Below are 13,953 nucleotides of genomic sequence, written 5' to 3'. Positions count from 1 at the left end.
TATAAAGATGTAGCGTGTTTAATAACATACAAAAAATCAACAGAATCATTGTGATTCTTTTAGAAAATAAACCATTAATGAACATAGAAATCAACCAATTACCTTGGTAAAAAACCTGATTCAAACAGTTCCAATTAACACCACCAGATGGTGTGTTTGCACACAATTCTGGTTGTTTATGCGAACATGGATGGCACCAGTTTTGTACCAAACGTTTGTTGCAATTCAAATCTTTGTTAACAAAGAATTAAAAAGAACCACATTTAGCTCTGGCTGCTCTGTCTCCTGCAGGTATGGGATGTCCCAGGCAGCCTCACAACGCGTTTGCCTTGTGAAAGATGGAAACAGTCTCTTTTTTACATTTCACAGCTGAGGAGTAGCCCATAGAGGGAGAACAATGCCGTGGCACTATGGAGATTTGCAGTCATTGCTTGTATGTGGAGACTTGTGACATGCAAACATCTCAAGAAAACACAAAAACAAATAAAATATTTTGCTTAACATTTCATATGATTAACACAATGTTAAGATTTATATGAAAGTATAAGAACATATTACATGAACAAAGGAGTTATGTGCCATAATGAACAATATAATACAGTGCATAAATTATTAGAATATAAATATTCATAAAAATATAAAATAGTAAACTTAAGACGGCACTTAAGATACTCCATATTGCAAAATTAAGTGCCAGGCTTTGATATGGTCATTAGTATACTTGTTTTCCTGATACAATGTGTCACATTTCATCATTGTTCACCATCAAGAATGTGGAAAATGACTGTACAGTGCTGCAAACAACAGATCCTTGTGCTGCAGATGGTATCTGTAATATAATTCATTGTTTTGCAAACATGGCAGTTTATATTGACCCATTTTTACATCACTGCCAAATGCATTGGTCAACACGTTTAGTATATTGCTCCATTTCAATGGAAATTTACGAAATGTTACACCAATAAAGCAATACTATGCATTTTCAGTTTGTATTAGTACCAGAAAAATGACTAGTGGGTAAAAAAACAAATTTTTTTCCATAATTCGTAATTTGGCATGCTAGGCCTACACAGGTTTTGCCTCAGCAGCCAATGACAGTGTGAGAAACTTTCCCAACTTACCTTGAGTCTGTAACCTTCCACTTACAGACTCAAGGTATATGTCCAAACAGTTAGAAACAGCATTTATACAAATCCTGCAGAATAAATTCTTCACTATAAAAATGCTAGCTGTAGCCAGCAGCCACAGAAATCTTAGCATAACATCAGTCCAAAAGTTCTCCCTTTAGCTAGCAAGAGAGAAATTAGGTCAACATGGTACACCCAGCCTCACCACACAAGAGAAACGTTTAGCCATTATCCATAATACGCACATACACAAACATAACAGACAAGAATTTTTCGATACAGCATTGGCTCTTATGTGAGATAGCCAATAATCCTATAATATACATTTGAAATCGAATTACATTCCCATTTAGTTATTTAGCAGATGCTCTTATCCAGACCAACTTACATACAGTAAGTACCTACTTACTGGTTTAGGCAAAGTGCTGATGCTTGAGCCATCAGTGTCATGATCAACGCAACCAATACATAACTTTACAATGTAAATTTAGATTTGATAGTAGGTGCAAGAGGGAAATAGATAATGTAGTATTAATTATCACATCCAATTACAAATAAAGCACCATCGTACATTCCATTGCTGCATTTATTAACCCAGATGGAATGCAGGTAGAACAAAAGTGGTGGCTAGCTGCCCAAGGCACATACATGTATTGAAGAATGATATAAATCAATCACAAAGTGCTCCACAGGGCACATTTCATAGAAACAGTACAAGCAGATGTGACATAAATTGAAAAAAGAAGGAAAAAATACACCTTAACAAATATAAATGGATGCACTGAGTAGGTATCACATATGCTCTTGAGAGGAGAAGAAAAAGGGCTAAAATGTAAAAGCTTGATGAGGAAAATTTGGAAAAAGCTCCACGTGTTTCTATCCTTGTCAGAATCGCAGTAAATGTTTTGGGATATGACTGTACCACGAATGTGCTCATGTACGGATCCACTTTGGGGATTTATGAAGTCAAGTGACTTGTACTCCTTATAAATAGAACAGCCTCCAGGAAAGTTTGGAAACAGTCAACATCTGAATCACTTTGACAGCAAGTGTGCCTGCTTTTACTCTTTCCTGGTTTTATTCAGTTTTATCATACGTTAGCCTTCTTTATGGATGGGTAACACCCTCATTAGCTTCTCATTAAATCTCCACAAAAGCTTCAGGAGAATACACAATGCGTTTTACAAGATGACATGAGACATGTAAGGTAAAACAATATGGTCAAATAACTCACTGACCAAAACTTTTTGCACAGTTCTTCACAAATGATTTATAAATATGTTATATTGTGTTAATAAAGGTGTTATACAAGGTTCATGGAAGCTTTAGAAATACAAGCATGGGCCTCAGACTTACAGGACTGTAACACATACTTGCTTAAATTCTACTGTATGAAGTATTTCACAGGAATCTCTATGTGGGTGTGAAGTTACCTGAAGTAGATGAACAATTAAAAAAAAAAAAAAAAGTACTGACAGAAGTATTGTCACCTGGCTGGAATTCAGTTGGATGAAATTTTTATTGTCACTAGGGTGCTCGGTTGTGTGAAGCGAATAGTACCTCACTATTCACTCAACCAGTTTGCCATATATAACGGCCACTTTATTAGGTACACCTGCTCGATAACTCAAATAGCTTTCTCCTCCAAACAGCAAATCGTGTGAATGCAACTCAGTATATCAAGTATGCAGACATGGTGAAGAGGATTAGTCCTTTTTCAACCAAACTTTAGAAATGGACAAGATGCGTGATCCAAGCGACAAGTGACTGTGGTATGACTGTTGGTGCTAGATGTAGTGGCTCCAGTGTCTCAGAAACAGCTGCCCTCTTGGGACTTTCACACACTACATTCTCAAGAGTTTATACACTGGTGCGATAAACGAAAAACGCCCAGAGTACAGCAGTTTTGTGGGCACAAACACCTTACTAATGAACACACAATGTGCTGTATGGCCTTGAATGTATGGGTTCATGGCAGCAGAAGACCACTCCAGGTTCCACTCCTGTCAGTTCAGAACAGATCACCTAACCTGGATGATTGAAGACTGGAAAAACGCTGCTTCATCTGATAAATCTCTATTTCTGCTGCGACATGTAGACGGTAGGGGACAGAATTTGGCATAAACACCATTAATCCATGGATCTATCCTGCCTTGTGATGGTGGTGGTGGTGGTGTAATGGCGTGTAGAACATTTCCTTGGCACATATTAGGCCCCTTAATACCAACTGAGCATCATTTGAATGCCAAAGCATACCTACGCATTGTTGCTCATCGTGTGCATCCCTTTATAGCCTGCCACTTTCTACACTTTTTCCAATGGATACTTTCAGCAGGATAATGCACGTGACAAACCATGCAACATCTGAAGCTGGTTCCATGAACATGACAGTGAGTTCAGTTTACTCCAATGGCCTGCACAATTCAGTTGAGGACCTTTGGAATGAGGTGAAACAGGAGGTTTGCTAAGAATTCAGGCTGTTCTGGAGACAAAAGAGGCCTCTACCTGGTACTAGAGGGCTGTACCTAATAAAGTGGCCACCGAGTTTATGTTTCAACATGTCACACAATGTAACATATTTAGGCAGCTCCTGATATCAGCCTGCATGCACACATCAAAACATCACAATGTTGTGTAGCTCACCTTGAATATAACATTGACAGGTGATCGCTTAATGTACCTTTTAAATATATAATTACAGGCAGGTGTTGCTGTTGACCACCTAGTGGCCCATAGTCCCAAAACGAAAAGGGAACAGCAGGAATCTCACATTTTAAAAAAACAGAATCCACACACACACACCCACTCAGTGTAAAGGATTACTTCCTTTAAAATAAGAAACACATATTAACACGCGTGTAATATTTTCTGTTGATGTGCGTGTATTACAAAAAATAGAATAATAAATTCAAAGGCATATATTAGGCAACCGGTCATGTCTATTGCACACGCTAAAACATACTCAGCTACCGACATAATTTGAAAATGATGCCATTGTCACTGAAAGGGTCAGCAAAATAGCGGCTACGTCCCGGTCGACACAGAGGAGGACGTGGTCACGCAAACCACGACATCGTTACGGGATTGCTCTGCTTCCGTGTTTACACACCCTCGAAAAAGGAGGAGACTGGGACCAAACGGCGTAAGTTCACCAGCGAAGGCACACAACGATTTGCGGAGAAAAGTGACACATTGGGGGACTGCATGGTAAAAAGGAGGAAACCCCTTCTTCCATAATAGCCTTCTACAGCGGAATGTTTTCACGAAGGGGCCATGGAGACGTCAAGAAATCTACACAGAAAGTTCTGGACCCAAAGAAGGATGTCCTGACCCGGCTGAAGCACCTCCGCTCACTGCTAGGTGAGCTAAATGACACTGAATACGGCGCTGAATACAGGCGGTGTGCTTTGCAGTCAGCTGCTGGCTAGCGAGACTGAACAATACAGTTGGGATCGGGCCAGCTAATGTTTATTTTATAAGGAAATTGTTAAGTTCGAAAGACACTGTAATCTAGATCTGTAGCAAGGAAAGTCATATATAGCTTTTCCCGCGGTCACGACTGAAAAGAAGTGTACAGAACAACAGAAAACGTTCTCTGACACTATATCGTTGTGCAAGAAGGTTACTGATTAGCTAACCAGCCTACCCGCATAGCATAACGTAGCTAGCTAGCGGCAAGGCACGATAATGGGTTTATATTATACATACTCACAACACACCATGCATCACGCAGCCTTTTGTCGCCTGCATTCTGTATACTCAGCTAAGTTAACTCACTACGTTCTCATGTCTGGTTTGCACAGAGCCATAGTTTCCCATTCAGCTAACGTTAGCTAGCTAGCTAGCCACCTTACAACACGGGTGCTTCATAGTTACTAGGTGGTAGCTAACGTTTACCTGTGCTTAGCCACTGGATTCGATTACGTGGACTTGTATGTTAGCATGATGGGTTAAGTACGGAGTTAAACTGCCAGCTTGTTAGCCAACAGGACTAACTGACCAGCAACCTACGTTAGTTAACGTTTGACATTTTAGGCGCTAGGTAATGTTAGGTCGCAGTCTGTTAGATCCCTAGCAAACGGCTAATTCTACGGTCATTGGGGACTCTTTGGTTACAGGCGCTGATCGTTAATGAAATTTCCCCATTTCGCTATACCTAGATAACTAGCTCACGTTAGGTGACCCCGTTGAAGTAGCTAGCTAGTAACCCACGCTGCTAGTTGTGCAGATAATCCAGCTATCGTTAGCTCGTTGATGTATCTAATAGCTGCTACGATTCTCTAACAGGCATTCTTAAGAAAAAAGCCGGGCTAGCGACTGGATGATGTCGTGTGTTTAGTCAGCAGGATCTTAAGTGCCCAGACTTAGACAACAACAACATCAAACAAAACCCCTCATGTGTCTGTGAGAACACCATTATTCTAGAGCCTTACCGTCAACTGTATTGTTGACGTGATGCGTCCGTGAGTCTATTGATATTTGATGCTTTGTTGGTCTTGTATTGTCTTAGGTGTTTTTCATCAATAGGCCGTAGTACTGTCAAGATAATGCATTCTCTTATTTCTCAAAACATTTCTGTTTTGCTGTTCATTCTGTTAAGTAGAAAAAATGAACATTTCCAAAACTGCAGTAACTGAATAAATAATGAAAATGTTTTCTCTTTTGCTGATAGACACACGTAGTGAAACCGAACTCTTTTTGGTAGCATGGTACTTTTCACACTTCAGACTGTCATTGACTCATAAAATCGTCGGTCTGAAGAGCATAAGTTTATTACGCAGTTTTTTTTTTTTTGTATTTTGATTGGTCGTAGTGATGATGATGAGTTAGGAATAAATTGTAGTGTGTAATATACTGTGCCGATGTACGGTGTAGGCTAATTTGAATACTTAGAACAGTTTGGTTTAAGATGGGTGGGCTGATATGTTTTTTAATATGTTGCGTACTCTAAGGTGCATGTGCATTGTGTTTTTTTGTAGTCTGATGACACATTTTCCTTAATCCAGAGAAACAGGTTTGAACTTTTGTCCCAGAGAGGCAGTGGTTTTGAGTTTAATGCAGTCCGGGCAGCCCATTTTACATCTAAGGATGCAGGTGGTGGACCTGGCAGACATCACTGATGAGGGAAGCATCAAGCCAAAATGACTGCTAATTTTATGAGTGGTGTGAGTAGGTCTTTTATGTTGAATAATAAGAAGCTGAAAGACAAAGTACAAGAAAGTTTAACACCTCAGCCTGTGAACACGTATTTCTCTGAGAATAATTATTTTGGCTACTTTTCTGTGCTGAATAGGTTGCTGGCATTAGCAATGTAATGCTATTTCAGTTAAGTGGCAGTTGGTTGAATGAGTCTATGTCAGTGGCTTTTTTGTGCTTTCCTGCTTGTTCAAAGCAACAAAGCAGTTTCTGTGCGATTGCCTGTTCTGTGTGATGCTTCCTTGCAGCCCATTAGACGCAGCGCCTGTGGTCTGATGCTTCTGTGCTTAGTGGCCCACCACAGCTACTGTGGCTACTTTTGGTTTACTGGGCCTGCCTGGTGGCACCGTGCGCGGTTAGCGCGGAACTCTGGTGTGACTCGGGCAGGGGAGGATGTAGAACGCATCCGCCTCACCTCTGACCGCCTTTTCGAACGATCCCATTAAGCCGGCCGTCCTATCAATGTCTACTAATCTCAGCCTGAGGTGGGCCCGTGGTTTGAGGAAACCCAATCATTGACCCCAGACCAAAAAAAAAAAAAAAAAAAAAAAAAAAGCCATGCAGAAATCTGAAATGAGGAAATAATGTCAAAACAAAAGCCCTGATAAAAGGGAAATCAGAATCAGGGCTAGGTGCGTGTGAACAACCGTGACTGTCTTTTGCGACAGTTGCTAAAAAGAGGATGTACGTTGCCTCGCCCCCTCGTCCACCCTTCGGTGCTGTCTGTTTGAGAGGCTGCCATTTCTCTGGCCACTGAGGAAGAGTAAGGCAGGGCGCCGGGGTCAGAGCAGCGGTACGGCTCCTTCGCCAGGCTCTGCTCCCCGCTCCTGCGAGAGGTCCCGCCCTTCTGCCGCTGGAGTCCGGCGCGCTGCCGGTTCTGCGGCTGCACGCGGCCGCAGGAAACGGCGGACCCCGGGACGTAACGCGGCTCCCGATTTGCGGTGGATCGTAATCTCTGTGCTTGTCCTGGCCGTTCGCGGGCAGGCAATGGGTCTTATTCACAAGTCTTCCTCGAGAGGGTTTTCTGTGTGGGGGGAAATATAAGGCAAAACGAAACGATAAGGAGTCCGGGGTGCTGTTTGTGTTCTGGGGTTATCACTCAGCAGTTTGTGCTGGGATGAAAGCGTGTGTGGAAAGTCTATCGTTTTTGGCACTCAGTGCCTGTAGCCCACGACAGGGATTGGCGAGTGTCTGCGTAACACTGGGTTTCTCGCAGTCCTCGTTTGAGTGAAATTTGCATGTGTGGCCAGTGGCCACTCCCCCTTTCGTTCTGGTTGGTGGAATGGAAGCTCATGGCCCCTCCCCTGCCGTTGTGTTCTCTAACTAGTCCAGGCCACTGTGTCAACCCGGGGCCAACTGCAGTCAATCAGTCCCAACGTTTTTTTTTTTTTCCTCAAGCCCATTTCCCTCAAGCCCATGTGCGACGGCAGAGATAAGGCGGGCCGTTGCGCACCAAGCGTCCGAATCGCTGCTCCTCCTCCTTTAGGTTGTGGTACACTCTTTTCATCAAAGGAAAGGCTCCCTCCCAATGGCTACTTCCTGCAGGGACAGGAAGTGGGGCCAGTGACGGCATGCCTGCCTTCTTATCCCTGTCCTGATCTTGATTGATTTTGTTACATACAGCATGGTCGAGAACCTCAGCATGTTGTGAACTTAAGAGAGTAGCACAAGCTTAATAATAATAAAAATAATAACAATAATAATAATAATAATAATAATAATCCTTCCACATAGCCTATGTCTTCCAGAGCTAGGAGATTGCAAGTTCAACTCTTGATTTTGAGAGTTTAGCACAGTAAACAGAGGTAAACTTGCCTCTCAAAATAAAGAATTGAGTCTGAACAAATGTGGAGATTGGCATCAGCTGTAGTCTCTTTCAGGCCTATGAATTAAGGGCGTTACTACTTCACAGTGAATTTACTACTGGTTTAAATTCAATACAAATTTGCACCAGCTGTTCAAAAGAAATAAAATCATCCGAGATATATTTTCGAGAGTATATTTTCTCGCATGGAGTGACACCAAACGTGCGTGCATTCCTGTCTGAGCTCACGCGTGTGTATGACAGTGAGAGAGAGAGAGAGGGAGCGAGCCATACGTCACGCCTGGCCGAGCTCGTTCTTGCCAGTTAATTATGCCGTGTCTGGTGGACCACCTGATTGCGCTCCATCTCCATGCCTCTCTGGGACCCCCCCCCCCCCCCATGAGTGCTGAATAATAAGGACATAGTACATCCGCATGTGAAAGTGTGGGGACAGGGGTTGGGATGTGTAGTTTTGAGAAGGGGGGCCTGCCAGAGGTGTGGTTCCAAAGCCTTTTTCCTCTCCCTCCTCCCACATCCTTCTTCTCTCTCTCTCCAACTTGCATTGTATCACACTGTAAGAAACTCCCGTGGTTTGAGGTTTGTACTGTAAAATGCAAAGCTCGACACAGGATACATAAAATGTATAATAATAATAATAATGATGATTGTAATAGCAGTATTAATTACTTTCTCAGTCCAGGACCCCACTTCATTAGCAAATACATTGACCGTGACTCACCCTTATGAACATGCAGCCTGACTTCTGCTTTATGTTCAAAAAACAAATTAAGATGCATTAATTCAGAACTGGGCCATACGTGGCCCCGGAAATGCTCTGAGATGTGAGCAGAGCCGGGCCCTGCACACCCTCCCTCGTCACATGACCTGTGAAGTAGAGTCCAAACAAGCCTCCTGGCCCTGTCGCCAGAGGACCCTCCCACCTCCTGCGGAGGAGCGACGGGTAAATGATCGGGCGTGCCGGTGGGACACGCGTCGCCCGAGAGAGCACCGAGGTCGGAGGTCAACCGGAGGAGCTTCTGGTTTGACTGGAGGCCACACAGGGCAGCTCTTTGGGAACCGCGGTGGTCAAGCAGTGGGCAACATCCACAGCACTGGCTTCAGCTGGAGTTCCCTGACTGTTGCCTTTACTGTTGGCGAGGGGAGGTTGTTTTTTATAAGAACAACTTAGTGGATCTGCATAGTTCTGCCTTCTGTTTATTAATAGCTTTCGATTGTTTGTTTTTCTGTGGTCATGAGATCACTTTCTAACCGCTATTTTGTTTGTTGAAAAATAATAGAAAATATCAATACATTTTTAAATGATGATGATGATGATTATTATTATTATCATTATTATTATTATTATTAACAATAATAATAATAATAACTCTGCCCAGACTGCATTTGCCTACGTGTGCTTTCAAGCCCCTGTTGTAGGCCTATGTGTTGATGTCAAATGGTCTACTCTGGACTGGTGTGGAATTTTTGATAAGACTATCAGGCTTAGTCATTCGTGGTTATGTGCATCCCACATTATTGGTTTGAAGCATGCTGTTAAGGAAAAGTCTGGTTTGCACAACCTATCATGGATAGCTCTATGACCAGCCAGCATTCACACGGTTGTGGAGTTCCCCGAAAGGAAGTGACATAAATTCATCGTGACCTCTTGGGTGAAATGAGCTTCTGTGACTTAAGTAGTAGATTCACAGACATTACTGTAGATAAACTAGGAGGGAAACTATATTCTGAGCATCAGGTGTACTTTCTGTGCCTTGTCTTTAAACAAAATTAGTACCAGAAACTAACCAAAAGACTCCTGTCACTAAGAATCACAGAATAAATATGAGAGTGGACTATCTGGCTCTATAGTTATATCTGAGGTAGTGGATAGTAAAAGGAAAGGCATAGATTACGCTCTCCCAGCACAGATTGCAGTAGCATATCTTGCTTCCTCTCACTTCCTCCCTGCAGAATAGAATAGATATGCAGAGCAGATTAACTGAGTACAGTATGAACAATGTACAATGCGAAACAGCAGACATTTGCTAAGAACTTCACACGCTTGCTCTTGCTCATTGACTTTGCATGGGGAGCCATTACGGAAGGAGGCTTATTTAACCCTAAAAGAAACCCCACATATGTGAACCAAGTGAATGGTATAGTCCAGCTGAGTGCCCTGCCACACCACAAAAAGTCTTATTTTTCCTATCTGCATATTGAAACCGAAAGGTCATGGACGCTCGGGTTGTTTTCATATTGTTAAGGCAGCGGATAAGATGGCGGTAGGCCTATATTCTGTCGCCGCGGTCCCTGGCAGTGTTGGACATTTTTGTTTGTGGACAAACACCTAGCGTGCGCGAGCGTGCGGGGGGAGTTGCTGTCGCTTAACACTAGAGCACATGTTCAGCAAGTTACCTTTGCCTGGGCCAGGAGAGTACACAGTCAAATGCCCAGTGTTAATTCAAATCATCAAATCAAATCAAATCAATTTTATTTGTGTAACGCCTTTTACAGAAAACTGTCACAGAGACGCTCTACAGAGTAGCAGAAACAGGGAAGAAGTTCAGCTCTAGCAGAGGACTTGTGAGTCCAATCGGGACCAGATTAGCCCTTCTCAGAGTTGATTTCACACTGAACATTTGAATGCGCAGGAAGGTCTTTTTTCTTGTTTTTTCCCCGTAGGCCCGGATGGGCGCGGAAGGAGTTTGCACCGTTAGTCATCTTCTTTTTTTAATAAAACGACATGGACGCCGGGCTGGCTAATGAACGGGACGGCAGGACGCTCGTTTCGTCTGCTCCGCTCTGTAAAACACCGACGCAGCTTTCGCAGCGTCAGCGTTGCCTCTGCTCGGAATTCGTTAGCTTTTAAAGGGCAAAACATCCCTGTAGCTTTTCCATCGTCGCTGGGGACCTGGGCTGATAAAATTATTTTTTGCTACAACTTTACAAGCCTCCTTCCAAACTACATATGCATTTTCATGTGTTTAGCCAAGTAGCAATGGCTTATAACGGGATGCCAAACTAGAGTAGTTTGCACCTGTGTAATCAAGAGAGAACCAGTCGAAGAACCTTACAGATAGGACTTTATAACACAATTTTTACCTGCAAGCCACATTAATGAACATGCCATAAACAAAAAAACAAACAAAAAAAATTACTGGTAGTTCCCCCTACTTTGGATTTCACGATTTGGTAGTCCCTGACAAAACAAAGCTAGTCATCTGAACCACAAATTTGTCCATCCTTGAGGGGATGACCCTGCATTAAATTTAAATAAATGAATACATTCCAAAAAAGAAATTATCTGGCAACTCACTGAACCAAAAGAAAGGACCCAACAGTACTACAAATTCATTAATTTCTCAATTAAAGCGATAAACACTATTCGCAGTCTTGACATTTTCAATCAGCATTATCATAAACGCTTATGCCGCAGTAATGAGGGTTTTGTCTGGCCTGCGTGTTTGCGATTAGTGCTTCACTGCCGGTGTTTGGACAAGGCGATCGCAACGGTGGCTCCTGTGACGTTCACTTGAACCGTGCTGTCACCACTGTGGTGATATAAAAAAAAAAACTTCGGAGCAGGTTTGATATCCGATGCTGATCAGCCAGACAGGTCAGGGTCATTATTTACAGAGACGTCAAGGAAGCTGAACACCTTTGCTCCACCCCCACGCCCCCCACCACCCCCGTCACGGAAACCGGAAAGAAAATTAAACCAGGGCGATTTATGCAACGTCGGTACTTTTGCAAGCCTTGAATCTGCGTAAGAAATGTTGATTTTTTTTTCTTTCCTATCTTGATTTCACCTCTATGATTTTGTCAGTTCCGTCATTCCGAGCGTGCTTAAAATGCCCCAGAAGTGCGCGTCGTCGTGCCATGCGATTCTGGGTTTCATAGGTGACTTAGTTGATGCGCCTGTCTTAACGACTACTTGTATTTTTATTTATTTTTATTTTTCCACAGATTGCGTTGTTGCCGTTCTCGTTGTTAGTGTTAATCAGTTTTACCATCAGGGTCCAAGTTGAACTATGCGGTTGTTCCCTGTACTTGGACCGGTACTTCTCTCTAGGGGTTTCGTCATACTTGTTCCTGGTTATGGTTATACACTTTGTTGTACGTCGCTCTGGATAAGAGCGTCTGCCAAATGCCTGTAATGTAATGTAATGTAATCTAAATATTTCCTACGTTTTCAAAAAGCCGCAAGTTGGCAGTGGAGCCGTCCGGCTGTTACGCCGTAGGCGACAACGTCGGGCCCCCATTGTGAGCGGCTGGGCGTGGGAGAGAGAGAGAGAGTACAGGTTGGGCGACATTCAGAAATCGTTAGCGGTGTCACTTGCGGTGTTTTCGCCGGGACGACAGGGTGGGGATCCTCGCCCGTTGTTCGGGTGCGGGGCGGGGCCCAGACTCTTTTCTCTCGGAGGCGCGGGTTCGTGACGGGCGGCGACAGCGCCAGGAAGAGTCCTGACCTGATCTCGTCTAACAGTCGCACGCTAATCCCTGCCGCCTCCGCCGAGTCCGTTATACGCCTGCACTCAGCTGTCACGCTGCATTCAAGCTAGGTGGAGTTAGCACGTCTTGGTGGGGCAGGGTTAGCATTTTAGAGGCACGTGGTGTTAGCAGGGCGGGGTTAGCACGTCAGCGAGATGGGTGTCGTTTAGATGTTTCCGATACCTATGCTAAAACAATCCTTCCTGATACCGATGCCCAACCTATACATTCTTTGAAATAAAGAGCAAAAGATGACAGTAAAGAATGTCTTTTTTATCGCAGAGACAAAGAAGCAATTTTTTGAGCAATTTGTTTTATTTAATTATACTTTATACAATTTTGCTTTATACTATTTTGATAGAGTTTACCGTTGGCTAGCGTGCTAATGGTACCTGCTGTCACTAATTCGACAAATCGAGTGGAACATTAGCTAGTGAAGGCGTTCGGCACCGACATGAGGCATCAAATTCTCTGTTGCAATTTGGTCCAGTAGGTACCGGTCATTCCTGTACCCAGCCCTTAGTAACATGACATAAATCTCTCTGTAATTTCTCTGTAATTTTGCATGCAGTAATATCCCAGTTGATTAAGTTCTGCTGAATCTGGCTACCGTGTATTGCCTAACACTCAGATCTTTATTTATTTATTTATTTTTTGCAGATTTAGATTTAAAACAGATTCACAGATTTATACTTTAAAAACTTTTTAATATATATATACTTGCTTTCCAGTTTCCAGACCTGTGATTATTGTGGTTTCACCCTCGCTAGAATTAAGTTAACCAACTAGAATGAACTTGAATTAACAAAAAATAAAATAAAAATAATAAATAAATAAAAAATCATTAAGAACAATGTAGGTGTAACCACAAACCCAGCAGGTTCCAACCGTTTCCTGCTCAGTATTGTCCTGTGCTAACGTCAATCAATGCTATCTGCTGTGCCAGAGTATAGGTCTATTGGGAGCTTGCATAGTGACAGGCTAACAGATGTGCCTGCGTTGTACTGACATAAATAGAATATCAGATGTTCTTTCTCTATTATTTTAAAGTGCTCCAGGGACTCTGATTATGCCAGTTGGTAGCTGATATAAAGGGAGTTTGAAAAAAAAAAAAAAGAAAAGGCATAAAGTTGGTCCCAATTGCCCCTGGCATATGAGCTAACTATCTTGCTTGTGGGTAATTATTCTGAAGCTCAGCCCAAATAATAGGTCTTTGCCGCATATGGTTCTAACATAGATGGCTGCAGTCGTCGACGAGAACCATAGCAACATCTGTTTCCTCTGAACCGACATTAGTCTTTTGTAACACTCTGGCACAGTTTCATCGTCTTCGCG

The 13,953-nt window shown here is 42.9% G+C and overlaps 1 protein-coding gene across 1 annotated transcript in view; it reads left to right on the top strand.

Annotated features, from left to right (window-relative positions):
- Positions 1 to 4,196: 4,196 nt before the first annotated feature.
- Positions 4,197 to 13,953, top strand: part of ralgapa2 (Ral GTPase activating protein catalytic subunit alpha 2) — a 113,525-nt gene continuing 103,768 nt past the window's right edge. Inside the window, exon 1 of the mRNA XM_035384366.1 lies at positions 4,197 to 4,487. Within this exon, the coding sequence (XP_035240257.1) occupies positions 4,382 to 4,487 (106 nt within the window). The 5' untranslated portion in view covers positions 4,197 to 4,381. The remainder of the gene's footprint in view (positions 4,488 to 13,953) is intronic.

This window comes from Anguilla anguilla, chromosome 1 (genome assembly GCF_013347855.1).
Source record: "Anguilla anguilla isolate fAngAng1 chromosome 1, fAngAng1.pri, whole genome shotgun sequence".
Taxonomy (NCBI): domain Eukaryota; kingdom Metazoa; phylum Chordata; class Actinopteri; order Anguilliformes; family Anguillidae; genus Anguilla; species Anguilla anguilla.
This window is presented reverse-complemented; position numbering and strand designations above follow the sequence as displayed.